This window comes from Colossoma macropomum, unplaced genomic scaffold (assembly GCF_904425465.1).
Source record: "Colossoma macropomum unplaced genomic scaffold, Colossoma_macropomum, whole genome shotgun sequence".
Classification (NCBI taxonomy): Eukaryota; Metazoa; Chordata; class Actinopteri; order Characiformes; family Serrasalmidae; genus Colossoma; species Colossoma macropomum.
Genome location: NW_023494805.1, coordinates 13,383,891 through 13,411,161, shown reverse-complemented (window position 1 = coordinate 13,411,161; position 27,271 = coordinate 13,383,891). Strand labels below are relative to the sequence as shown.

Here is a 27,271-nt window from a genome sequence, read left to right as displayed (position 1 = left end):
CTTGTTCCAAAGCACAAGCTTTGGCAGGACTATACCAAGCATACAGACTGCCCACCTTGTCAGTGAAGTTCAAAACAGAAGTCGTGTTTTCAGTGAGTTGCAATGAAAGGTGCTTGCCAAATGTAGCAAAAGTTCACCAGCACAGGTGACAAAAAGCCAAAAGGCTCATGGCTGAGGTGTCCAAGGTCCTGAGGACATACCAACAGGCCTTGTGTGCTTTTCAGGCACTGATTAAATGAATATAAGGCATCAGGGCTTTGGCAATGGCAGGGACTCCAACTGGCAACTCCAAACCAGCACTTAACTGTCACAGCAGCCATGTGTGGCACGGAGCCCATCACCAGAGAGACGGTGGCAAACAGCAGGGCATGAGGCTGACAGAGACAGACAGAGCAGGCGTGGGGCAGCGGGCCAGACACCGGGGGAGCCACTGAGAGGCACGACCACCTCAGGCTGCTGATACCCACCACCACTGACAAAACACACTGCCTAAATCACTCCAAACCAGTCCCTCACACATCCAACTAAAAGGTTACATCTGGCATAAATTACCAAAATCAAACAATTTGAGCCCCGAATGGAAGCGCATTATTAACATTTCTGGAGTGCAGGAAACAATACATTTGGCGTACACATCGAGTTCATGCAAACACTGTGAAATCACAGATGTGTAATTTCTGCTCAGCCTGAAATGGAGCCAGACATACACATACAGAAAGTGGACGTTACACTGATAGCTAGATATATGTTTAATAACCCCATGTGGTACAAACTGTCTAGTGGACATGTAATGCGTTTGGTTAAATTAATAGTTCTGGCAACCACGAGTCAATCATGCCGAAATGCTTGATCGTTCAGAGAGTGCTTCCCAAATGTGTTAAGACAGAAGTACCAACATTAATAATTAGAAATGGCTTGTATGTCGAACACAATTAATAAAATAAATATACTGACAATTAGAGATGGCACTGATCCAATATCTAGTTCAGGCCAGTAGCAGCAGAAAAAGCCAGTTCGGACATTAGAGGGAAAAAAGAATGAACCTCATCTGACACTGTAACAAATCTTGCCAGAAATGTCGCACAATTACTTTTAGCACAACATAAAGTGAGATAACACAATCTACATATAGCCTAGTCAGATCCAGATGCTCTGGTCACATGTAAAAGGAGCTGAAATGGCTTGTAGGGCAACATTTTGTAGAGTAAGTGGTTTTCCAAAACTCTAAACTAAAGCACACATTAAAAAAGGTGGCAAAAAGGGTTCTTTGGAGCAATACTATAAAGGAACTTTAAAGAACCTTAAAGAATCATTTTTGTGAATGTAATCTTTTAAAATTTTAAAGAGAACCCTGAATGTTAAGACAGCCTGTGTATGTTGTACATGTCCAATACTATTAAATTTGGTAACTAAACAAAATACTTTATTATTTAAAATAGACAAAATACATGCAGGTTGCCATTTTTGGAGAATCGCTCTCATCCATTGAGCAAGAAACAGCAAGTTAAATGTCTAATTTAACTCAAATATGTCATTTAGACTTTCCAGTTTCAGTAAGGCCATCAGAAAAACATTTCTGATTGTCTTATTTTCTGTAGGAGTATAATGCAACCATAGGACTATATTATATAATATGCATATATTTTCATTTAGTACATCATATTTTGCTAGTATTTGACATGCACACTACTATAAACCAAACAAGACATAACAATCAGGGTTTCCTTTAAAGAGTCTCCACAAAATCTTTTTTTTTTTTACCAATTAAAGATCTGTCCTGAAACCATCCAAGCCAATAACCAGTGAGCAATCTTTATTGTCAAGAGTGTAAAAATACGGTTTCTCCATTGAGTCTGAAAGCAGAGAATGCTGGATTTGTTTCTTCTTCCACTCATGCCTGGGCAAATTCACCACTGACCAGAATCAGGCCATTGGCCAGAACACCAGATGCATTAGAAAAAAAAGCAATACAGTGAGGCATCCTTCATGACTGCAAAGTGATAGTGAAAGATAGAGGAAAACAGAATGTGAGAGAGGACAGAGAAAGAGAAAAGATGAGGCAGCTGTCCACACAGGTTCCCAGCGTAACACTGAGGGGAAGGTATAGGGAGGCTGAGCTGGGGTTGGACAGAGTGGAGCTTTATTTGTGCAAGCCTATGAAAATAACCTGCACGGGTGAGTGACAGATGAGATTCCGCCACAGATGGGCTTCTTTAAGGTCATGGGGAAACTCTTTATTAAAGAGAAATAAATGCAGAGAGGACCTTTGCACCTCCATTCTGTTGACAGTAAGGTCCATGAAGGCTGTTTCTCAGAGACAACAAAACTCAGATGACAGCCGTCACAAATACTGATAATGAGGACTTGTGAACAATAAGAATACGTTGAAGACAAGGAGAAGCAAGCTGTGCACATATACACATAAAAAGGAAAGCACAAACAAATATGTCTGGAGTTTGCAAAACACCATTTATTAAAAAATACCCTAATAAATAACAATTCATGTATTATATACTGTGTAGTCCCATAATGACAAAATAAAGGCAAACATTTTGATTCACACCACATGAAAAGAATCAACACAAAACTTAACAAAAAGCAAAATACCCCAAGAATTATGATGATTATGCAGTGTTAGACCTGAATAAAGACTTTACAGTAGTGCAGAGAGAGGGGAAATTAAGTAGTTTCCACTGTTAATGACAGCAGATGTAAACCAAATAGCTACCTGCGCATATCTGCTAATTCTCTTGATAAGTATATGCCAGCATGTGTACAGTAGTATATAACACAGTGAAGAAAATTCTAGCAGGTCTTATTGCTTTACAGTGATAATACAAGTTCACGCCTAGATCCTTTACTAAATGTATGCACTTCTGAGTACATTTAAACTGAGTTAAAGTGTTTTCCATGAATGGTGTACATATTTCACATAATGTAATGAGAATATCAATGTAATATATTACAGTCATGCTATAATTAATGTCACATCACATATGTGCAGTATGTTACAGTGCCATGTACATTCAGCATCTACTAAATAAGCTAAACGATCACGTCGCTATTCATTTTAGTTCACCCACCTCTTCTGTTGGTACAACAACAAAGATGCTCAAAAACTGCCAAGGTAAAGAATTATAGGGCAATACAGCTAGCAGCCAACATCAAACTCGTAGCCTTTGAATGGTCTAACGGTTAGAAAGAGAAACTTAATATTGCTAAAAGATAACTTCATACAATCACAGGTAAAAACCCAATATTTCAATATATTACCGTGTATTGTCTTCATATAGCCCCTTTGCTTAAAAATCACATTAAAATAACAAACAGGTTTAACTTGATTCAAAAACATAAAGTAGGAGTGATTCATAGCCAGGGTGTTATATGTTTAAGTTTGCAGAAGGTAAAAATAAATTTCATGTAAAACTTTCAGTCCTTGGGATGTTTCTGGAAATTGATTTGCTGTTAACATGACATTTTCATATTTCTTAAAGTAGACTGGGTAAAAAGGTAGCATAAGCAATCAACATCTTTGATTGGTTTGTTCTTAAACAATTTAATTATTCATCCAGACAGTGATTTTGTCTGATAAATACTTATCTCTTAAAATAAATAGTTAAACATCAAGACTGAAACTTAAAAAAATGAAGTAAACAATTGTTAGAAAACATTATTAATCGGCACTTAAAAAAGCCTTACTTAAACATTCCTACCTAAACAAAGCCATGAATAGCTCCATTCTAGTGTGCATATATGGAAAGCAGGTTCAAACAAAAACGCCTTGTCACCACAGTAGGTACACAAAATGAATATGACACAAACTGGCCTAAAATAAGGGCTGAAGGATTCACCATGAGCACAGCACAACCAGACGACTTAATCGTGCACACTGTGGTATAAGAACATGCTTTCCATAATCTGTAAGTGTACTCTATTAAATATTACAACTTTAATTTTCTGATACAAGTGAAAGTTTCATTAAAATTTTGTTTAAAGCCAAGTGTAGCTAATAATATTAAACTTTTTACCAAATTATCCTGAAATTGTTTTTTCAAACTGTCCACCCCAAAAAATGCCATTTATAATAAACTGATTCAACAATAGCAAATCGAACTGAAAATATGACTGATAGTGACGAGGCACTTCAAAAGATTACTAAAAGTTTGACTTAGCGCATACAAGAGCTACGGACCAATAAAAGAACTAAACCCACTGGTCCCTGGAGTACTGCTGTAGGTTAAAGCCCACAATTCATAACTCCGAAGACTGAGTGTAATGTTCTGAAGAGCATCCTCTTCTTAAAATGTCACCCTCTTAAAAATAAAGGTGCCAGGAAGGGTTAGGTGATGCCATAGAATAACCACTTTTGGTTCCCTACAGAACCTTTCAATGGATGAGAGAACCATTTTTTTAATGAGATATGCATGTGAAAACACCATTTTACAGTTTAAAAAAGCTCCAAGTACTGTAAAGGTTTTAGGAAAACCTGTTAATTTGGTATTCAATCTTTACATTATGGGGTTCCTCAACCCTTTAAAAGGTTGTTCACACTCACAGATCTCGTTTTTTTTTAAATATATGTTTTTGCAGGGAACTAATAGTAGTTTCTCTATGGCATCACTCAAAAACTGGCACTTTTTAAAAGAGCGTATATGCAACTATAATATATAATAAAGTTAATAGCATTAAGTGAGTGTTTTATAGGTATATTAAAAAGCAATCAAAGGCCAATTGTACATTTAGACATTTGGTCAGACATTTGGCAATTATAATTAAGAGATTCCATATATAAAAAATAGAGACAAAAGCACAGATATTCTGTTTTTTTGGATAAATAAATCAATGGAAAACTGTTCAACCTCACTTGTTTTTTATATCTTGAAAGTCAAGAAATTAGGATAATGGCTTTACACGTGACATATGATTTAATTAATATGAACTAACCGATTTGGCAGAATATACATAAGTCAGAGCAGAAATGCAACTTAAGCTCAAAATCTCTGACATATGCCAAAAGGCACAAAAAAAAGTGAAAAATAAGTTTTTGACAAACATGTGATCGTATGGAATGCATCTTAATGGGGCAAAGTGCTGCCAGCGGATTCAAGTTGAGGATTTAGTGCTGTTTTGCGGCACAGGATGTGTCTGACTGTGTGTGTGTGTGTGTGTGTGTGTGTGAGAGAGAGAGAGTGTTTTGTGTGCTGAGTTAGTGTTGAGGCTGTCTGGCACTGTCCTTAGCTTTTGCCAGAGGTCATGGCTCACCTCTAGAGCCATCAGCCACCAGCCCCACTAAGCCACAGATAAAACCTCCCAGAGCCCACTCTTCCCTGCCAGTCACTCACACAAACCCAAACCAGGAGGAGGGGCGGGGCCCCGTTCAAACTAATGAGCGTTACCCTGGAAACAACAAACCCTTTAATTCAATCGTACCCCTGATGGTCCCGTAAATAGTGAATACAAACCATGACATTCGGTGGCCATTTATAAAGCTTTCAATACAAAACAAACAAACAAACAAACAAACAAATGATACGTACTTCATCCAAATTGAAAAGTAGGCTCCAACAATTCCATGAGACGTGAGATGTGACCAGCCTTAATCTTGGAACAGGTCCAATATATGCGGCTGAGTTCACTAACAGAGCAAAACCTGAAGAAGATTGGAGTTTTTTTATACCTCAGAAACGTCAGGCCACAGTGGAGAGACTGAGTGGAGTAGAGGAGAGAGGAGTGTAAAGGACGTGTGTCCCAGTGTTCATCCGTCTTGCTACACGTGAGAGTTAGAGGCATAGTCCAAGTGCAGCGGCCGTCTGCTTCTGAACGGCAGGAACCACAGGACCTTCCAGCGAGTGCCAAACACCTCAGCCAGAGACTGCTGCCAGGAGCGCCGTGCGCCGCTAAAAGCAGGACATAAATGAAGCAGCACTTCAATGATCAATGTCTTAAATGTGAAGTGCTGTGCAAGAGTTTTAGGCACCTTCAGAAATTGTTTAAAACCTTTTCTCCCAACAGTAAGTGGTTTTGCCTGTAAAACACTGTATAAATTAAATGCCACTTTTGTGTTTAACAAGAATGTAAATTGCTATGGTTTTGTATGTATATTACACTTTGCCGCTCCAAAACATGCCTGCCTAAACATGAGCATGTTGCAAGGGGGCCATTGTTAAGGACATGATTTCGAAAGCATCAGTTCATTAACTATGGTGGACAGGGGTGTAAAAATGCATCAGGGAATTATGATGCATCAATCTAAAGGAGGCAATTCAATTTTTTGGACCGTTAGAAATTATTATATTTCATTATAATGATGTTCAATAAAAGTATACTCGTTTTTGACCTAAAATAAAATTCTTGGCTATTTTCAAGCATGAAATGCTTTGTTTTTGTTGGCTATATTCCACCACTGTGTAAATAATTCCTCCAGAGACATATATGTATTCAGTGTACTTTTAAAGTATTTCTGAATCATACCAAAATAATCAAATCATTGTGAAATTTGAGATTTCATGATGTATGAACTGTTTCCTAAAGAGTCAGAATCAAATCTGATGTCTGAAATTTACACCTCTAGTTATCTATTATTAAAATATCACCTGGTAAAGAATAAGAACACTTACATCCCATCTGAGGAGTGGGACATTTTCTCTATAGTGGTTGTGTCCTGTTAGAGCAAACAAAAAACAGAAAGAAGATGGATATGAATGTTAAGCAACCAAAACAACTTGTCACACAAATGAAAGACAGCAGACATACTGGATCTCTGATTTATAGCACTTTTGATGACTGCAGACGTAGGCCTGTGTACTAAACCCCTTCCTCATCGTTCCCACGCTGAGAACGAAAGACGCTACAGCATGCGCCGAGACAAAAGAGAGACAGTGAAGCTGTCAGCAGAGAGAACCCCTCGGTGCCCTCTTCACCTTGCCAAGTTGGCACAGGGGCAAGAGGGCATCTGCATGTGGACAATAGGCCCGCATGCGTCGGCCTACTGAAATCCCCCCTGCATGCCAGGTGAGGGGGTGAGGCAAGCCGAACAAGAGACAAAGAAAAAACACTGCAGCTGAGTATGTAAATGAGGAAGGGTTAGCTCTACCACCAAGGAACCTATTTGTGAAAGAGTGAGAAGGAAAAAGGGGTGAAGTGTGACTGAAAGCTATTTACAGATACAAAAAGCTTATTAGTATACAGTCCAGGATCCATGTACACAGCTAATCAAAAATATGCATTTTAACCCCAAAAACTGTTACAGGCATCAACTCTCCGGCTTGATTTCAAACCTTAAAAATGAAGCTAGTAAACGTTAACCTGGTCCACATCTAAGCTGACAATGTCAATTACGAATAAACACTATTGTTTGGATAGTACGCTTTACCATAACTTACTTTAACCATACAGTAAGTAAAATTCCTATCAAATTTACCTTACACTGTAAAAAAGACTAACCTAAAAAATACTTTGTGTGGTGACACGCAATTGAACTAGTTTTATTTAACTCAAATACATACTTTCATTGAAAGAATGGCTCATTTAAAGTATTTATTCATTTAGAATAAAACTAGTTAATTTACATGTTATCACATGAAGCCATTTTTAGGTTGAACTGACAAACCATTTTTACAGTGTACTTTCCCCTAACCATGAACCTATCACTAATTCTAACTTTAACCTCAAAATAAAACCTAAACCTAACCCTCACTCTGGTCCGAATCCTAATTTTAACCCCTAAGACTGAGAGTATCACAGAGAGTATCACTAGTTTGTTAACAATATGAACATCTGTAGAAAGTGTATAGTATGCTATAGTGTACTATCCAAATAAAGTGAGACCAAAATAATTGATGATACATGTTCAGAATAGAACTGTTTGCTCAGCCAATCTGGCTGGGGTTTTATGAAGTAAATAACGTGAGCCAGCCAAGAAAATGCGCACTGCGCTTTCAATGTTGCTGTTACCCCTTGACAAAAACATCAGCTCTTTGGAAGCCACTGTGAAAATAATATGAAGAGCGCAATCTATAATGTCTGCAATTAAAAAGTCAAAATATATGACTCCTCTGAAAGCTTCGTCTCAAGTGTGTGCAAATCCGTGCATATGTTAGGATACCTACAGTCATATGCAAAAGTGTGTACAACTCTTGTCAAATTACACACTTTGCTGATTTTCTAAGTGAAAATAAGTTAACGCTTCTCTACAGAGAACGCACTTAAATATGGCATTTTTCTGCAAATGATAGTGCACAAGTTCTGTTTATTTGCCGAGTCTATCCTATTGGGGAAAAACTACATATTACATGTACCACAACTTTTTCATGGGCAACATTTTATGTAATATGTTAAATTCAGCAAATAAACAGTAATTGCACATTAAAATGTATAGAAGTGTGTCCTCTGTAGAGTGTTTACTTATTTTCACAGAAAATCAACAAAACAAGTTGTTCGACCGGGGCATCTGAACTTTTGCATATGACTGTATCTACATGTTAATAGCAGTTAATTAATCCCACACTGTAAACCCTATTGTTGCAATGAATTAATAGACAGAGTGATGAAACCTTAAAATATATCCAACAGTTGTACTAAACATATTGAGTGTGTTCAACCATTTCTTTTTTCAACAATTTCTTTTTTCATGAAACTGTTGCCTTTTGATTGAGTAGAGTGCTGCCTGCAGTTTTAAATAAAAAAAAACTGTCCATGATAAATTTAGGGAAACTTTATTGATATAAGTTTAACAGCTCACTTCATACTGGTAGACAGAACGCCAGCTAGAAGGTGGAGTGCTCCGTATTCTTAGTGGTTTACTGGTTTCTGTTAATTGGCTCTTAAGTTATGTTTGGGTTATAACATGTTATCTACATAAAGGTACGGTTTGGATGCATTTTACTGGTATTTATAATATTGATCACGATAAGTGTTTTGTGTTGCAGTCTACCAACTCAGCCTGTATTAGAAGTTTAAAAACAAACTGGTTGTGGCTTTTGATTAGCTTCTGATCATACTGGCAGAACAGGTAGTTCTCGTAATTTAGTTGCCAATTGTTTGTTACTTACAGTGCAATGCAACGATGTGTGCCTTGATACCAATGTTCATGTAGTGCTGAGATCAGCTGAGTGTATGCAGTGAAGCACAAAAACTAATGCAGCTTAAATGCTTTGAGAAAACAGTTGTATGTTCATTCATAAACTTTTGAATTAGTTGTACTCAGTTAATTTAAGGCAATCAGTCAAGACAAACTATTTAAGCAGTCAATCATGTAATGCTGATTTGTAATTAGTTTCAAGTTTTAATTACATTGACTTAACTACAATCAGTGTCAGGAATAAGTATTTCGAGCTGCATTAACTGAAAATATTGGTAATCTTTCTCAACAATCAAAGTTTTATACAATTAAAATGTATTTGTATAATATAAGCCTGTAATTTCTAAAAACCTGTGAGTTTTGATTTTATGAACTCAAAAATATTGAAGACAGTGGATAAAATGTAAGCTTAAAGTGATGAGCTAATAAGCAGTGTTATCGGCTTTGTTGCCTGTGGCTTTCAAAAAACTCAAGAATAAAAAATTAGAAACAGCCATAAAATTTCATGATTGGTGCACCCCTAGTTGATCATGTTACTGTCAATGCACTGTTTGCCTTAAAAACTGTGCTCTACAATGCTCTGACTCATGCAGTCATCCCAGCAGATTGCAAATTAGGAAGCCATGACGCCATGTGAGCTCTGCTTTTTCACTGGACCATGAAGAAACTACTCGCCACACCCTTGAAATATGAGACTTTAAATGATGGCAGCAGAATCGAAGAAGGAATAATACTTAGATTAGCTGATAATCAAATAATAGTCAAAAGATTAATCGGATTTCTTGTTAGTTGCATCCCCATCCAGGTCAAGTCACTAATATTGCAGGATGCCAGCCAAGTGTAACTGAGGCAGAATGCACCGTGCTGACATCAGTATGAAGGTGTGAGGAGAGCATCTTATCAGGGATCAATGGTTAACTGTGGCAATACTCAAGAGAGCAACAGACACACAAGCTACCGGCTAACTATCCTGTCAGCCACTAAATCCCATAATACTCCACATTAGAGGACAGTGGGACCAGAGAGTGGATTGTGTATGGCGGCTCATGCTTTTTTTTCATGGGGAAGAGGAGGCTTCAAAGGTTGTGGAGGGTTACATCTGATAAGGCAGCTTATGTTGATCAGCTAACGACTACAGCAGCTAGGAAAACACATACTAGGCCAGGGAATCCAATCAAGGAGAGGACAGGTCAGTCGCTGCCAAGAGATGTACTCAGGGACATCCGGGGAGACAGTAAACAATTTCACACGTTAATGTGATAATAACTGTGCTAAACGGCTACTTCTCCTGGAAGTCTTACTGCATCTCATCAGCAGGTTTCTTCCTTAATCCATCTTGGCCACAGATATGTATGCTCTGTGAGGCATGTAATGTGGACGGTTAGATGGGGTGGTGTCTTGAGGATAGCTCAGCCTCCGCTGTTCAAAGAGGAAAATATAATGTAGTGGAAAGCAAATTAAGTGCTGAGTGCTGAAAATAGGGGTGGGCAATATGACAATATTTCTCATTATCGCGATACAATATGTTACACTAGGTCACAAAATGCTTTTCTGTGAATACTGTGTATATTGTTAGTACATAAAGAACACTGACCAATTGCATGTTTCATTACAAACAGAGCTTAATTAGTCTTGTTTAAATTAGTCCTGTTTTAGATTAAGTACAGTGTAGTATGTGAAAGGTTGAATAAAATTAATCGTGTTCACAGTTTTTGACAGTATCTTTAAATTGTGGCATAACTGGTGATTAAACCTCAGAAAAACTAATGGTGACACTTCATTTTGAATGGTCTTTTTAGATCAAACAAACACTCAACAGATTCTCAGTAACGTCAAAAAACATGTAAGATAAGGTTGGGATTAGGTTTTGGGTTGAGGTTAAAGTCAGGGTTAGGATTAGGTTTTGGGTAAGGCTGGGTAAGGTCAGGTTTTGCATAATGGAAGTAACATTAGCAATACATCTACTAATGTAAGTAATGTATCAGCACAACATCTTAAAGACATTTACTTCGATGTATTCAGATGCTTCACTACTGCTACTTCGCTGATATGTTATTGATGTGTTACTGATAATACTGATGATTTTTAATCATCTACAAAGAACCACTCCAAATGAAAGTGTTATAAACTAACATATCTTGCACGTTGTGTATTGTGAAAATGTCTTGCAGTATCATGATATTGTTTGTGTCGACAAACCGAAGTTCAAAAGCATTCCTTTATACCTCAAGAAGATGCTTACTTTCTAATTTTTTCTTCTTTTTTTCAGAAAAATCAAATGTAGGAAAAAGCTAAAGACATTTATGCCATCAATTCAAATTTAATGTTATTTTTCTTTCTTGAAAAGTAACCAGACAATACTTTGAAGAGTATGGTCAATCAATACAGTATTAACATACAACTTAGTTCTTGATTAGAGATGGTGCGACACTTAGCTTCTCTTAAATGTTCCACTACACAGTCCAATAGAATTTAGTCTGAAGAGAGGCTATGCAAAAGAGTGCAAGCTGGAGAGAGCACACTGGAGAGAGAGGAACATTTCCACAACAACAGGTGGAGCTACAGGTTGAAGTGGACATGACTGGGCAATGGAAAATTAGAATAGGGTGAAGAGTGCTCTCATTTTCTGGGTTGTGGTCATTTTGTGAATTTAACTAGGTCACACCTAATCCTCTTTTCTCTGGTCCTCACATGAAGTCGTCAATTAAAGGATAAGAGTCAAAAGTGATTATCCTACTCCCCCCCATCAGCAACAATGTCAGCACTATCAGCAGAGAAAGCAGAGAGTGACGAGGAAAAGAGAAGGAGGATGTGTTCGTTGTTACACATGTTCTCCATTTTATAAAAGAACTTATTTCAGGGGGGTCAGAATTTGCCCAGAGAAAAGAAAGTTCAACCTAATTGCTACTCTATGAAATCGTAAAAGGACACCCCTTTAACTTTTGGGGTCACTGGTCAGTCTTTAAAGGGGAAATTCAACAATTGTTCAAACTTTCTGCATAATTAAATGGTTAAGATGTAAACAAAATCATTCAGAGTTGTGTGATATGAAATGCTCCATTCCAGAGAAACTTACCATGTAAGAATTCTTTACAGTGGTGGTGATAGGAACCAGATGTCTGAAAAGTTTAATGCCTCTAAAAGCTCCCTCACAGAGAGCTATCAGATGAAATGACAATAAACACAATGCCTGAGTGCCTGAGACATTGTTTTAGAATAGTTTTGGACTAAAATTTACTTTTAAAATACATTCATATTGGAGTGGTACATGCAGGGCAATGTAAGGCAAAATAGTCCATTAAGAAAATTTAATGTTTTTTTCAGATTTACCACTGTTTTACCATCATCAACATTACATATAAAAACTGGAAGACGTGTAGGTTCTCTGGTGGTTTTGGATACTAAATAACATGAAAAGAAATAATAAAAATAAGATAAAAATAAAATAAAATAATTGTGTTACAGACATCACAACCCCTGGCTCCTATTACCACCACTGTCAAAAAATCAGAGCCATTATGTTTCTCTTACAATCGCCATTCCAAATCAAACCACTAACACTTTGTTTATATCTCAGTGATTGAATCATGCAGAAATTTTGAAACATCAGTGGATTTTCCCTTTAAGGACTGTCTTCAGCAGAGACGGAACATATCACTCTATAGAGCTGGGAGCAGGGAAAGGTCTACATGAAGTATGTGAAGACAGAGCCCAGTCGATGGTTTTACCAGGGAACTGTGTCGTGCAGAGGGCCAAAGGCCAGCTTTATTTCCAGAGGTCATTAGAATGTGTGCGAGTCTGGCAGCTAGAGGCATCAGAGCTGTGAAAGAAAGAGTATTAACTATATTGGCAGAACAAGCAATGAGGACACTGCATACAGTAACCTCTCACACCAGCCTAGCATAGCTTAAGAATAAATCCGGACCACTACGAGTCAATCTGTACTGCACTCTTAAAGTTGCTCAGGAAGCAGATGAAGACCCTTCTGCATAAAAATATCACTGATGCAATTACAACCTTACAAATGAAAGGTGATGTCTTGGCACCAAAGAAATGTACCATGCAATGTCGGGTGTAGGAAGAATCTGGCAACTACAAAATATTTCTATAAATCATTCATCTGTTAAAGTCCTACAGAACACAGTGTAAAATATTACTTATGTTTTGCGTGATACTAAAATTGAGTGGTATAATTAATGTCCAGCAACGTGTGAAAGAAAAAAAAAAAAACATAATAAAACATGTTTTAAAGGGCCCAAATCCTATATTCTTCGTGCATGTTATTGTTTTCCCCAAGGTCCACTTATGACATTTGTGTAGATTTATGTATCAATACAATAAATAATTTTTACAAGACCATTTTTCATCTTCTCTTTATCCCTTCAAAATAACGATATATATATATATATATATATATATATATATATATATATATATATATATATATATATATATATACACACTCCCTGTTCTTCAGTGGTCAGGACCTCATGGATTGGTTGATAACATACCCGTGCAAGTATTCTATATGAATAACTTTCGATTGCCTGATAAATGGTTGATGTATTTTGTCAACATCCAGCAGCACTGCTGTGTCTGATCCACTCAGACCAGTGCAACACACACTAACACACCACCACCACATCAGTGTTACTGCAGTGCTGAGAATGATCCACCACCCAAATAGTACCTGCTCTGTGAGGGTCCATGGGGGTCGTGACCACTGAAGAACAGGGGGCTAACAAGGTATGCAGAGAAACAGATGGACTACAGTCTGTAATTGTAGAACTACAAAGTGCTCCTATATAGTAAGTGCAGCTGATAAAATGGACATTGAGTGTAGAAACAAGGAGGTGGTCATAATGTTACGGCTGATTGGTGTATATATAGACAGATATCTATCTTTTTATTTCTTTTTATCTATCGAGATACATATGAACTGGGGAGTGAACGGTACAGTTTTCAAACTTTAACAATGTTTATGTATTACTCTGTTCTCTGTTTACTTACAAATGCATTCATTTCAAAAAACATGACAAAAAATTTATTTTCCATGCCAGCCTTGTATTTAGAGAAGATACTGCTTAAATGCACACTACCCAAGAATAGGATTGCTCATTTTACATTTGGAGAGGAGAATGTTGGCAAAATACATCAACCATTTATCAGTCAATCGAAAGTTATTCATATAGAATACTTGCACAGGTATGTTATTTGCCCACAAGAACAAGATTAACCTACTTATAAAGAAAACACAGATTAAGGTTCCCTGGGGTTTTAATCAATTAATCAAACAAATCAAAATAACAGAAATTATTTCACCTCCAAAGCTTCCTATAGTGCAAGGGTGCCCAACCCTGGTCTAGGTGATTAACCACCCTGGACAGTGTAGTTTAATATTCAGATGCTCCTGATGACCTCAATTAACTGGATGAGTCATGTTAGATTAGGGCTGGAACTACACTCTGTGGAGGAGCAGATCGCCAGGAGCAGGCTTAGGCACCCCTGTTATACAGTATTACAATCCACTGGAATAACTGCACGTAACATTACTGAGTGCTTTTGTTTTTAAAGCTACACTGTAGCTTTTGAGGATTTGGAGACTACTCTGGTGGAAATGTGTAATTGCACAACGTTCATTAAGAAAATGTTGAAACATGGGTTGTGCTTCGGGCCCTTTCCCCAAGCAGATGAATCTAAAGTTGGAGAGCATGTTGAAAGAGTATTTAAAGAAAACTCAAACTCAAAATTTATTGAACGGCATGTCTTCTGCCTCAGTAATTCTACTTCTTTCAATTTCAACAAAAAAGCTCTTAGTTAATGTTTCTTTAAAGGAGCAATTTAACATTTAGTTAAAAACATTTGAAAATTAACTAAAATTATCAACAGAATGTGAAGAAATAAGAAATAATGTGTTGCAGAGATGTCTACTGAACGTAGCATGCCAACCAGCTAGCTCTTCTTCTACACTGGTAAGTGTGGAGGAGTGAAGAGAGCAGAGGAGGAACTGTGTGGAGTATGAATTCGACAGGTTGCATCATCTTACATATTTCTCCTTTAAGTAAACAACACATCCCATAATTGGCATTGTCAACGACTGACTTAATGTTGATGAAAGGGCCCTCCACTGTATTAATCTAAAATATCTTTAAACAGAAAGCCATGCGTATGTAGCGTGAGCGCTTCAGTACCTTATAATTAAGATTTTCTATAAGGAGAATCTGTATTGCTGTGTCACTGGCAGAGAGATGTGTGGGTAAAAAAGAGAGAGTGAATAATGGTAAAAGAGCAAGTTGTGAGTGAAAAGAGCGAGAGAGAGAGAGCAAGAGAGATTAGAGGGACTCACAGCGAGGATTCCTGTGATCTGTGAGTAGAAGAGACTGCTCATGCCTCCGAACATAATCAACCCCATAAAGCAGGACACGCGCAACAGCGCTAACTCATGACGCACCGAAAACAGCTCCTAAAACACAAAGGAAGACAGGAGAGTGTATCAGTACACACAACATATCACACGCATGCAACTGTACCTCACAACCCCATCCCTGGTCTTTGTTCCAGCGTGCTAACCCCCTCCCCAACACACACACAAATGAGATTTCCACAGGGCTCATTAGGGGGGACTGTTGTTTTTAGCACTGATTCTGTGCTCCATGTTCATTTGCCTGGCTTCAGGCTCTCTTCATGCCTATATCACTCCAAGCACACATCCCAATTCAGCATATTCTGCCCAACACTGAAAAGTCAAGCTTTCCAGGAGATAACGCCCCTATCTCTCCTGCACAGGCGCTTCTGTGTATATTCACCCCTCCTCTTGCTTCTCTGCTGGGTTCGTTTACTTAGACACAATGTGGCATAAACAAACAAAAACAGGAAATGAGATACTATGGCCTTTATTTGCAGGTTGGCAGCTACTGCCAAGAAGATGGCTCAGCTGGTTCAGCTGTTATTGTGGAGGCATTGATTAGTCTGGGCGAGTGAAAATGAATGAACGGCTAATGGAGAACAGACATGACCATTAGTCTACTCCAGATGGTTTAATTTCAGTCTTAAATATTTCCTTATAATATATAAAAATATATATATTGCTTTTATGGTAAGAATCTGTGCATCTTTTCTTCTACAGATGCTCAGGCTGCTCACTGGGTCTGACACACCCAAGCATATTAATGAGGCATACTGGAACCGACTTGCTGCCGCTGCCATCGATTGACAAACCATATCAGATCATCATGAAAACACTCCAGGCAATTACTTGCACAATTACCCATCTGATTGATCAGCAATGAATTGCAACACTACGCAAATTCGAAAGCTATAAGTATACTTCAAATGACAAAATAGCTAAATCAAGTCAAACTGCTGTTGTATGTATACTTAAAAGAAATTCCGTATACATCTTTCTGACACACAGCTAGAGGTCCACACCATGCAGTGACGCATGCAACCATGTGACACCATGGGTACCAATCACAGTCAGGGGAGGGTCTCAGAACAAACAATGTGGTTCTTGAATGCTGGTGATAGGAACCAGACATCTGGACCCTTTAATGCCTCTAAAAGCTACATCACAAAAAACTATTACTTGAAATGGTCACAAATACAATTTAATTCCTGAGACACTGTTTTACAATAGTTCTGAGATCTTTTGGCCTGAAACTTTTTTTAAATCCATTGGCAGGGAGGTAGATGCTGAGCGATGTATAGGATAACAGTACTCAAACAACTTATTTTTTCAGATTTACTACTGTTTTACCAATATCAACATTAAATATAAAAACTCAGAAGACATGTGTGGGTTCTATAGTTTTAGACAATAAATAAAGGACTATATTTGCAATGCAGTCATTACAATCCCGGTTTCCTATCACCACCACTTTAAAGAAAATGTCAGTATAGTACAATGTACTATTTCACAACACAACACTTTATATAACTTTGCTTACATCTCAGCCACAGCATTATGATGAATTATTTTAATTAAAAAAAAATAAAACTAATTGTAGGGAGATACTGTAAAATTAGGAGGGCACTCCTCTCATATATATATTAACACAACATAGACAGCATTATTTTTGAAAAGAATACTCATGGGTACACTGAGAAATGAGATTACACTGACTGCAACCCTCACCTTATGATCCCAAAAGTCAAATCTTTCACACTGTACAACAGCTGGACATTAAAGGATCAACACTGCTGTATTATCTTGATGCTAGTGAATAAGATTCTGATCAAATTAACTGTTTCGGGGGTTTGTGCATCTCAAGCAACACATACTTTTGAATTAAATAATGAAACGTGTCCGCTTAAAGAAGACACATTCATTACACTGTCTATACATGAAGTGTAGCCTAGTCTTACCTGGTCCACTGAGACCAGAGGCTGGAAGTAGTAGTACTGGCAGAAATCCAGCACCAGAGTGTAGAGACTCAGAACCTGAGTGTAAAAACACAACTGCAGAAAGAGCCAGTGGTTATCTTCCCCAACACAGTTATTAATCCTGAAAAAACACAGACAGAGAAACTGGGTTAAACCACATCTTCATGCTGAAACTTATCTTAACATCAAAAGAATGAAAATAACAGAAAACACTCTGAAGCACTAACTGGCGCACAATGATACTTCAATATCAAGAAGAGGTGGATATACAGTAGGCAATAAATGGAGAGGGGGCAGAATTAGCCAGAGACGGATAAGCCAAGCCAAAGCTTAATTCAAATGGGCGAAAAACGATATGGCCACTTTTTTCCTTCCTCTCTCTCTCCGCCATTACAGGCGATGACAGCGAGTCACGATTTGCTGAGTCCAGACAGACTGAGGCCTTCTTCAGTCATACTGTACCACTCCGCTCCGGGCTAACGGTCACACACTCCTCTGGTCATCCAATATCTCCTGCCCCTCTATTTTACGTTTCTATAGAGGCCTTATTAACTTTACACAAACACATACTGTCCGGCAGCAACACAACCCTGTCTGGAGACTGGGGTCTTTTAAGGTTACATGCTCAGTCTGGGGCAAAGGGTCAAACCTGTATGGGCATGTTTAACTGTATTCAGCTTTGGATGTTAATTCAGTCATTCCTGTTTATGACAGACAGAGGATATGAATTTATGACTGTTAACACAGGGTCATAATGATTATGACTTCATGACTTCAGTTCCGAACCAAGAGGATCAGGTTGCTGGTATTAATAAATGCTGGAAACAGTCTTTGACCATATAAAAATTACACTCCACTGCACTCATGAGGTTACTTCATTTTGCAAGCATGCATGGCAACATCTGGCTAACACTACTGACTAGGGTTTATTCTAATATCACTCTGAACAAATATAAAATTATTTACAAAATAAAAATAAATAAATAAGAAATAAAAAACATAATTCCCAGAAAAGGGGACAGAATACTGCTTTAGGGTATCAATGCAAACCACTGTGAGCAGCCAGACAACACAGCATTTACAGCACACATGAGGAAAGATTACAAGATAGTGCTATAAACTTGCTTTGGTGATCAAAACAATATTTCAAATATTTTCCAAATTCTTAACATGGCTTCACCTGAAATATGATATCTGTCTAAGCAAAACCTCCATTTTTCAGTTTTATTAACACTGTTTGAAAACTCCAGTTGGCCTTTACATAGTGTGAACATTTCATGATGAATGGATGAATAGAACTGGTTCAAAATTACTAACAATAAAATCTTTTTACATTAAACACACTTTAAAGAAGTTTTCCCACGACGAGCGATAAGACACGCAGCTACGCTCTAAGGTCAAAAGTCTACAGGACAGTGAAATTCGATATGGATTCCACTGTAAACTTGTGGAGGCTTTACTACCAACACACATGCTTCCTCATTTCCCAAGGCCATAGTTCCTCGATACAAAGTACTGAGATCACACAATCACCAGGGAACACAAGGCTACACTGCATGCAAAGTCAAGCAGTAAAAATAAACACCGCTTAATAGCTGCTGTCTTACCAGGGGCAGTGGTGGTCCATACGCCGGACGCAGTGGCCGCAGCGGCTGCAGTGATGTGACCTTTTGGGCCTCATCATGTTGCATTTATTGCACAACTCCCAGTGTTCACGCTCTGCAACAAAATACAGAGTAAAAAAATATTACAGGAATACCACAACCAAGCTGCATTGAGGAACTAGGGCTTTGGGAAATTGACTCCCAGACTTCATAAACTAGCCTATTCCAAAACAGGGCTCTGTCAGAGAAACCTCTCCTGCTGATGAAAGTTAGTCTCACCTTTACAATTAAGATCATCTAACAGAAGCATATGTAAAGAAACCGCTATGAGCACAAGGACATCATTTATTCTGGAAAGAATCTGCTGATCTACAATGATTATGAAGTCAGTATATTGTGTTCTACAGAGTTAGAAACCAGAACAGATACAGCTGGGAATAGAGGACATTAATTAGTTTAACACTATATCGGTTTAAATACTCTGACAAAACACCATTTAAGACATAATTTAAGTGTACATGCAGTACTGTGAAAAAGTCAGAGAGCACCTTTTATTTATTGTATATCTTTTCAAAACCATTAAGTATCAGTTATTCATTTTCAAGATATGTTTCTGTTGAGATTAGATATAAGATAATGTACTTGCATAAGAAGGTAAAAGTCAAAGGAAATAGGTGACAAACCCAGAGTTCCAAAAACTGATTAAAAGAAACAGAACAAATGAAACTTCTAGCAACTATGCAAGACCTGGTAAACTGTCACTGTCAGATAAACACTTCTTAAAACTTTCATCTTTGAGAGAGAAAAATCAAGCTTCACTCTTGATTCAGATCTAAAAAAAATCCGCAGGTGTTTCTGTCTAACTTTCCACTGTGAGAAGACAGTGCAACGCTACAAGTCTGAGGTTGTGTAGCTGACAAGAAGCTGCTCCTGAGAAGAGGAAATGGACAAAAAAGAAGACAATTAAGCAAAGATGATGCTGCTGCTGCTGTTCTCAGAACAATCAACTAATCACCCCAGAGTCCAGACCTCAACATCACTAAATTTGTTAGGGTTTACTTGGATTGTGAGAGCAGAAAATGTAACTCGATTTTAACACTAAACATTGGAGATGAGGAAAAACACCCCAGCAGATTTCTTTGAAAAACTTAAACAGATTAAAATCTGTAATAAAGGCGGAGGGTGAACACCTAAAAATATGGAAACATTTGATATTACATATTAGTTGTTGAAGCTTCTGTGTAATTTTCTGTTATTGTTTTCTGCAGACACTGAAAAATGTATAACTTAATGGTACTTCATGGGTACTTAAGAAGTTTTAAGTTGAATTAAACAACACAAACATTGGCAGAGAAACCTATTTAAGTGTTCAAACACTATTATGAATAAGCAGGCATGCGGGACAGGAGGAAGCATTTTAAGTCCATGTTGTTTACAAGGAAAAGGATAATGACCACAGACACTGACCTAAGCATCTCGGCCGCTTAACTCTCTAGGAACTATGGGCATTCTCCACAGACAGAAGACCTGATCCTATATGTCACAAGCAATGCTTTCTTCTGCAAGTCACATGTTCACAGGTTACATTTAACGGGCAATAACAGGCAACAAATTCTGACATCTTCTAACAACCGAGTTGTATCACATAAATTAACACTAAGATTTTTAAAACCATTAACTTGTTTTAATAAGAAAACATGAACTCTCACTTCCCTCCATCATGATCTGTGGAACAAAGGCACAGAAAGGAAAAGCAATCCATTCTCCGCCATGTTAAATCTCAGCATTCATTTCTATTTATCATGTTATTACCTCTTTCCAGGTCCTATGGCACAGCTCATTTGATCTTATGCGACCTTGTCAAGTCAGCCGACTCAAATCTTTTCGGGGTAGTTTCTAACGCCATTACAGCAAGTGGATATGTGCTAATCTCGCCCACATCCAGCTCTAAAAAAGCTGATCAGGCTTAACTAGCTTAGTGCCAGGCAGGTAAGGTGATGAGCTCCTCTCTGATTATACCGAAGCTTTCAGAGAACTGCCACAGCTCACAAATCCACAGTCCTAAACGGATCTGGTAACCCATGATAGGGGTGAAAGCAGGGCAGCTGAAGACTGACGCTTAGGTAAAGGAGCACTGGAAATTCTCTGACCACACTCTATTTAAGCCGCTTTTAACTTATTATTTGTCTTTTTTCAGGACGAAAAGAGGGAAAGTGTCCTGCATCAGTTCTTACAACATTAATTTACATGGAAAAACATGTTACAGATCCAAACCTGGTTTCAAAACACTGTAACACACTAACAAAAAACTTGAACGGTCAGCTTGCTGGACAGGATTTGGGCCTACTACTGGACTTCTTTTTTCTTTCAATGGAGATTCTCCATTCAAATTCTACGTAGATCAGGACCAGGCTTAATCCTTGTCTGGGAAGCCAACCCTTTGAGAGCTTTATTTAACACTAAAAATGATGTTAATGGCACAACATGGTTTGGAAACTCAATGTCGGTGAGCTGAAATCAGCACAGCACTGCCCTCTGCTGGTAGTTGTGTAAAACTAACGTATTTTTTGATATCCAAAACAAACTCACAACAAATAAGAATCAAGCAGGGGTGTAAAAAGTACAGAGAAATGATCCTTAAGTGAAAGTACTCTGTCAAAATATCTCTCAATTAAATGTCACAGTACACAGCTAAAAATATTACTTAGGAAAGCAAAGAAGTATCTACTATTAAACATACTCAAATAGAGGGGTGAGCAATATGATGGTATTTTATTGTTATTGTGATCATTTTTGATACTTGTAATACACAATATGCTTCTCTGAGCATATCACGGACATTGTCAGCACTAAAAGAACACCGACCAGCTGCATGTTTTATTACAAAGAGAGGATACTTAGTCCTGCTTAACTGTATTTACTCCAGTACAGTATGTGAAATGCTGAATTATAATCAATGTATTCATTTTTTGTGATGGCAGTTTTTAAATGAGACACTACAAGCACATTTTGTCCGTGTTTCAAAATATTGATATGAATCGTGTATTGCAAAAATATCTTTAAGTACTGAAAAGTACTATGTTTTCCACATCGCACACCTCCACTCATGTATATAAAAAAGAATATTAAATGTTTCAACACATAAATGAAAAGTTTCATTTGTTCATTAGTGCACTGTGTGACAGCTGATGGGTGGTACTGGACTTCACAGAAAGATAAATTAGCACAGCTGTGGGCAGTTTCATTTTACACTGATGCGAATTTGGTTGGATGTCTTAATAGCAACAACACATTAAAATATGTGGGAAAAAGAAAGATCTCCTGGCCATTGAAACTGTAATTATTATTATTATTATTAAGAGTATGAGGATCAAAGTGGAAATGTAAGGAGAAAAAAGTTTCTTCTATTGGAAATATATTTGAGTAAAACTACAAGCATTCAATTTCAATAATACCTGTACTATAATACTTACAAGTAAAAATCTTCCAAAGCGATATTCAAGTATATTAGTGAAGTACAATTACTCAAGTATTACCCATCCTTGCAAACAAGGCATGAGCAAAAAATATTGAGAGCATTTACGCAATTTGACAAAACAAAAAATTATATCTACCCTTCTGTTTCTACAAGATAAATTAAGCTACATTTGCTTTGATGTCTGAGTGTTGGATTCCAGTGTACATAATAAAATTCAATAAATTAGTCAGGGTAAAAGCAGTATTAGCTGATACTAATTTGCTGGTAGTTAGCTGTCTGGTGACTGTCTGCTTGTGCTTTCCCTTTCATGGAAAAAAGAAAGCAAAATAAACAGTGCAGTACAGGTGGGCTGCCTAAATCTATATCAATACAAAATTTAAAAAAAAAATCAAAATTCAAAACATGAAACTTAATACTGTTATTCACAGAACCTGTAGCTTATGCTTTCAATCTTAGTGCCACTTCAGGAAGCACTCCAGAAGTACTATATTCACTCTTAATCACATTTTGATAAGTAATCACTTCTAACTGGACTTTCCGTTTCAGACATTTCAGCAACACTGCATTATTATTAACATTATCTACCAGTAATGTTACAAATTTGGAAACAAAAAAAAATAAATAATCAGCTCCCCCCACTGCCTTTATAAATGTAGCTTCTTCTAATGCCTGTGAGTGCAGTACAGACTTCTAATTGACTACACAGGCAGTATTTTATGGTGATGTGGTGCTGCTCATGCTGCTGAAGTAGTTATTTATGATCATTGCAGTTGTTCTTCTTCAAGTCTTGTTCTATAAGATGGCTAAATAAAACAGAATACATTACCTGCAAGAGGAATTTGGGGGTCTTGAGCAAGACGTCCAGGATCAGCTGTAGAAGCCCTTAACAATGCAGACACACACAAGAGCGATGCCAGGTAGTAACCTAAAAAGAGAGAGAGGGAGAGAGAGAGAGGTAAATTCTCACTTTAACCAGCTACCCTATAATTTACTAATAGCCACATATTATCCTCAAGGACAGAACGAAACGGCCTCATTTACACCAGGTCATTCCATATGACTTGAATACATCTTGACAAGACCGATTCACAAAGACATTTTTATGCTATGTAAGTCAAATGTCTCGCTGATTAGCCATATTGTCCTCCAATTGATACGCAGTGCCTTAAAGGCAAATTCATTCATAGCACCTGACAACCACATTGTTGTGCTGTTCTGTCTTTCATATATTCAAAGGATGGTAGTCACTTCCAAGACTGACTTTTTTCCTTGTTAAAGTTCACCGAAAGTGCCGTGTTTGGAAGTCAGATGTACAACAGAACATTATTGCTTGCAGGTTTTTTGTACGTGTCTTACAATTTTCAGTAAATGAAAATTTATTCTACGTCTATTTGATCATGCATTAAAACTTGCCATAGTTATCTTCTATTTAAAGTGATCATACTAAATACTGAAAACATCAAGCAGCTTGTATTACTCTTACATTGCTCTCCTACATCTGTATATCTGAAGAGCTGGTCTGGGGAGGGGCTAAATGATTAGCTCCACCCACTGTTTTACTCCACCTGAAACTTTGGAGGTATCTGACAGACAGACGCATGCATTTACAATTGTATAACATCTCCTGAAGAGGTTAAATCGTATTTCGATCCATTCCTAATAGAATCTGGGGTGCATTTATACCTAACATTTTAAACAGATAATCCATATGTGAGTGTTTACTGTATAGTCCACATACTCAATGATTAAGGCTGCACCAAAAAAAGTAAACAACAATATTAAATAGTCAGAACAAAGGTGAAATGGTGTCAGAACAGTGCACTATCACTACTACATTAATTAGTATAGTTTGTATATAGTTTGTATATTATAGTATAATAGATTAAATACCCTCTCTCTAATTTAGTGTGATTTGATGTACTTGCTTTAACTCTTCCACTAAGTGCCAAGCCCTTCTTGAGTTGAACTGGGTGTGAAAGATCAGGTTAAACATGCATTGCTGTGGCCTGAGTTGCACACACCTCTTCAAATGCTGGTTAGGGTAAAGGTTTCACATAATTACACCTGCTTTCTCACCAGACAAACCAGTCTGATAACTCTGTACTGTTAAGATAAGCTCTCATTCAGCCTCCTCAGTGCCTCTGCACAAACCGGAATGTTAAGGTATTTGTTAAAAATGTGAGCAAACCTAAACCACTAACGTAAATGCATTCACATCTCAGATTTCTCTGATTGTGTCAAACAGTGCCACACAAACGTATACGGGTCCTCTATCTGATTGTACGCAAGTGTGGGATTGAAGTCAGTAAGTAGGTGATGTTCTTAAGACTACAACTACAATACATGGCAGTATAACTTTAACCCCTTAACATCCTAGGCTTTTAACATACTACGGCTCATCATTCAGTAACTACTGGAACTCCAATGCAAAGGTGTTGAGCTATTCTTAGGTTATAGAAGTGTGTAACAAAACTATGGCCTTTTAAGAGGTTACCCAATGAAATCCAAACCAATATAACAATCAACATATTAGTAGAAGTAGAGAGATAAGAAATAAAATGTCACTAAAATCTAGCTAATTACATTCTTAATCTATGTACTGTCATCTTAATTTGTTCATCTGATAATGTCCAAGGGTTGGAGACTTCAGGTAGACAATGACTGCAAAGGTTTTGTGTCCAAGTACAAAACATATCAATGTTTAGTTAATTTGTCCAGTTGAGTACGGTCCCCTGAAATAAGAGGATTATATAGCTGTAAATGCCTACACCATAACGACACAATATAAATGTAAACATTCATAAATTAAAGCTGACATTCTATAGTTTAACCACATTTTCATTTCAAATTCATTTTGCTGGTGTACAGAGCCAAAACAACAAAAACTGTGTCACTGTCTGAATACCTATTCTATACTACACTGTATTGTAAAGGTATAATTACAGTCTTAGGGAAGACTGAGACCCAAATTCCAGGCTATATGCTCCAGCCCTACTCACAGATCACTAGTGCTCCTGGTATATGTCCTTCGGTATAGTGTGGCAGCAGCACCAGCTTAGGGATGAAGAGGGTGTTGTAGAGCCAGACAAACAGCACCATGCTGAGGCAGAACCAACCCATGGGGTCCACCACGAAGTGCAGTCGCAGCTTCATCCTTCTGCATAACACAAGGTCCTTGGACACTGCAAAAGGCTCCTGCTCCCAGCCAGGGGTTTGACTTCAGATCAATGGTGAGACACTGTAATACAGTTTAAATGGAACATATTGATTTCCAAGAAGCTGGGTATGAAAAATGCATCACCTAGGAATAGAAAAGGCATACATGTGAGACCTAATGGTGGCTGAAGGCTTTTGAAACAGTAAAGGAAATTCTCCACAGTTCAGGTAATAGCAACTAGCTGAGGCTCATTTCAAAGGCTGTTCTTTTCTACTTCCACAGGGATAGAGTACCGAGCGTAGAGACACGCTAATAGGAAAACAGTAGGAAAAACTGTTAAAAGTGACTCTTCTCTCTTTTTCTAACGTTACAAATGACCCAGAGCTGAAGCCAGTTGTGCATATTAACGTACTAAAATGTGTACTGTTATAAATCAATTGATAAGACTGGTGACTCAGCCTGGTGATGACCGACACCTTCGGATAACCCTGCCTCCTCTAATAAACTGTAGCACACTGTAATCACGCCCGGAACATACAATTAAATCTAATAACCGCACATTATTCGGCTCTCTGCTAGCTGGGCGAGCATTATGATGATGAGCTGCTCACTGCTGGCCCAGCCTTCAGCCTTCTCCTCTTCTGATATATAACCCAGATAAACAAACCAGCGTGGAGCAAATTCTAAAATAACAGCGCCTAGAAATGTACTGTGAAATTCACTTTTTTAACCGCAGCAGTACAATTTTGAAATTAAAGGAGGTCACACTTACTGGTTGACAGTTTCTTGCTGGATTACCTGACAGAAGTCTCTGATAATGTTTAGACTATTTCCTACACTGTGATTCTACGGTGGCCGCGAAGGAGAAAAAGAGAAAAAGACGCGATTCCAGTGTAAACTGTCACCCTCGTGCTTCCTCTTAGGAAACCTATTAAAAATTGTTTTAGTTTTTTTTAATACAGTTAACCTAATATATTCAAGTTTGTTATTACTGTTTACATAATAATAATAATAATAATAATAATAATAATAATAAACTTGATAAAATGTGTGAACTGTGGACTGTGATTAAAAATAAGAAAATATATAACTTCTATAATTTACATTTTCTCTTGTATCCAATGAACTATTTCACAAGAAAAAAAATGAGTAATGGTACCTAAAGACAATGGCACTGCAGTTCACCAAGACTGAAGATGTGTGCTCTCAAAAGGCTGTATTTGCTTGATTTGACGCGAATCATGGAGTAACCCACCAAAAAGTGAACACCCGATAACCTAATCAGCGCGTGGCGGTTATTTGTCCCCTGGCAACCCATCCTTCATTTGCATTTCCTTGTTACAGAGTCTGTAGCTAGTTGCTTCTGTCTGTTAGGTTTACTAAAAGCGAACAAAATCAGGCCGTTATGGTCCAGAAACTTATATATGTGTACTTATGTATTTCTGGATATAAGCTCATTTTTCACTGTGTTATTCGAGACTCTAATCTCTAACATAAATATCTGAGCTGCCTGTCTCAATGAGCAGAACATAGAACAGAGACAGACTCTTAAAACGAGTTCCTCAAAAATC

General features: G+C 37.6%; 1 protein-coding gene across 1 annotated transcript; it reads right to left on the bottom strand.

The window, feature by feature from the left end:
• Positions 1 to 2,446: 2,446 nt before the first annotated feature.
• zdhhc21 (zinc finger DHHC-type palmitoyltransferase 21) lies at positions 2,447 to 26,550 on the bottom strand. The gene is made up of 8 exons (XM_036597425.1): positions 26,473 to 26,550; positions 25,543 to 25,781; positions 23,370 to 23,468; positions 19,069 to 19,180; positions 17,444 to 17,582; positions 15,426 to 15,542; positions 6,618 to 6,661; positions 2,447 to 5,897 (listed from the first exon to the last, which is right to left on the bottom strand). Exons 2-8 carry the CDS (start codon positions 25,694 to 25,696, stop codon positions 5,768 to 5,770), a joined length of 795 nt encoding a protein of 264 aa, XP_036453318.1. The 5' UTR covers positions 25,697 to 25,781; positions 26,473 to 26,550; the 3' UTR covers positions 2,447 to 5,767.
• Between the last annotated feature and the right edge of the window lie 721 nt (positions 26,551 to 27,271).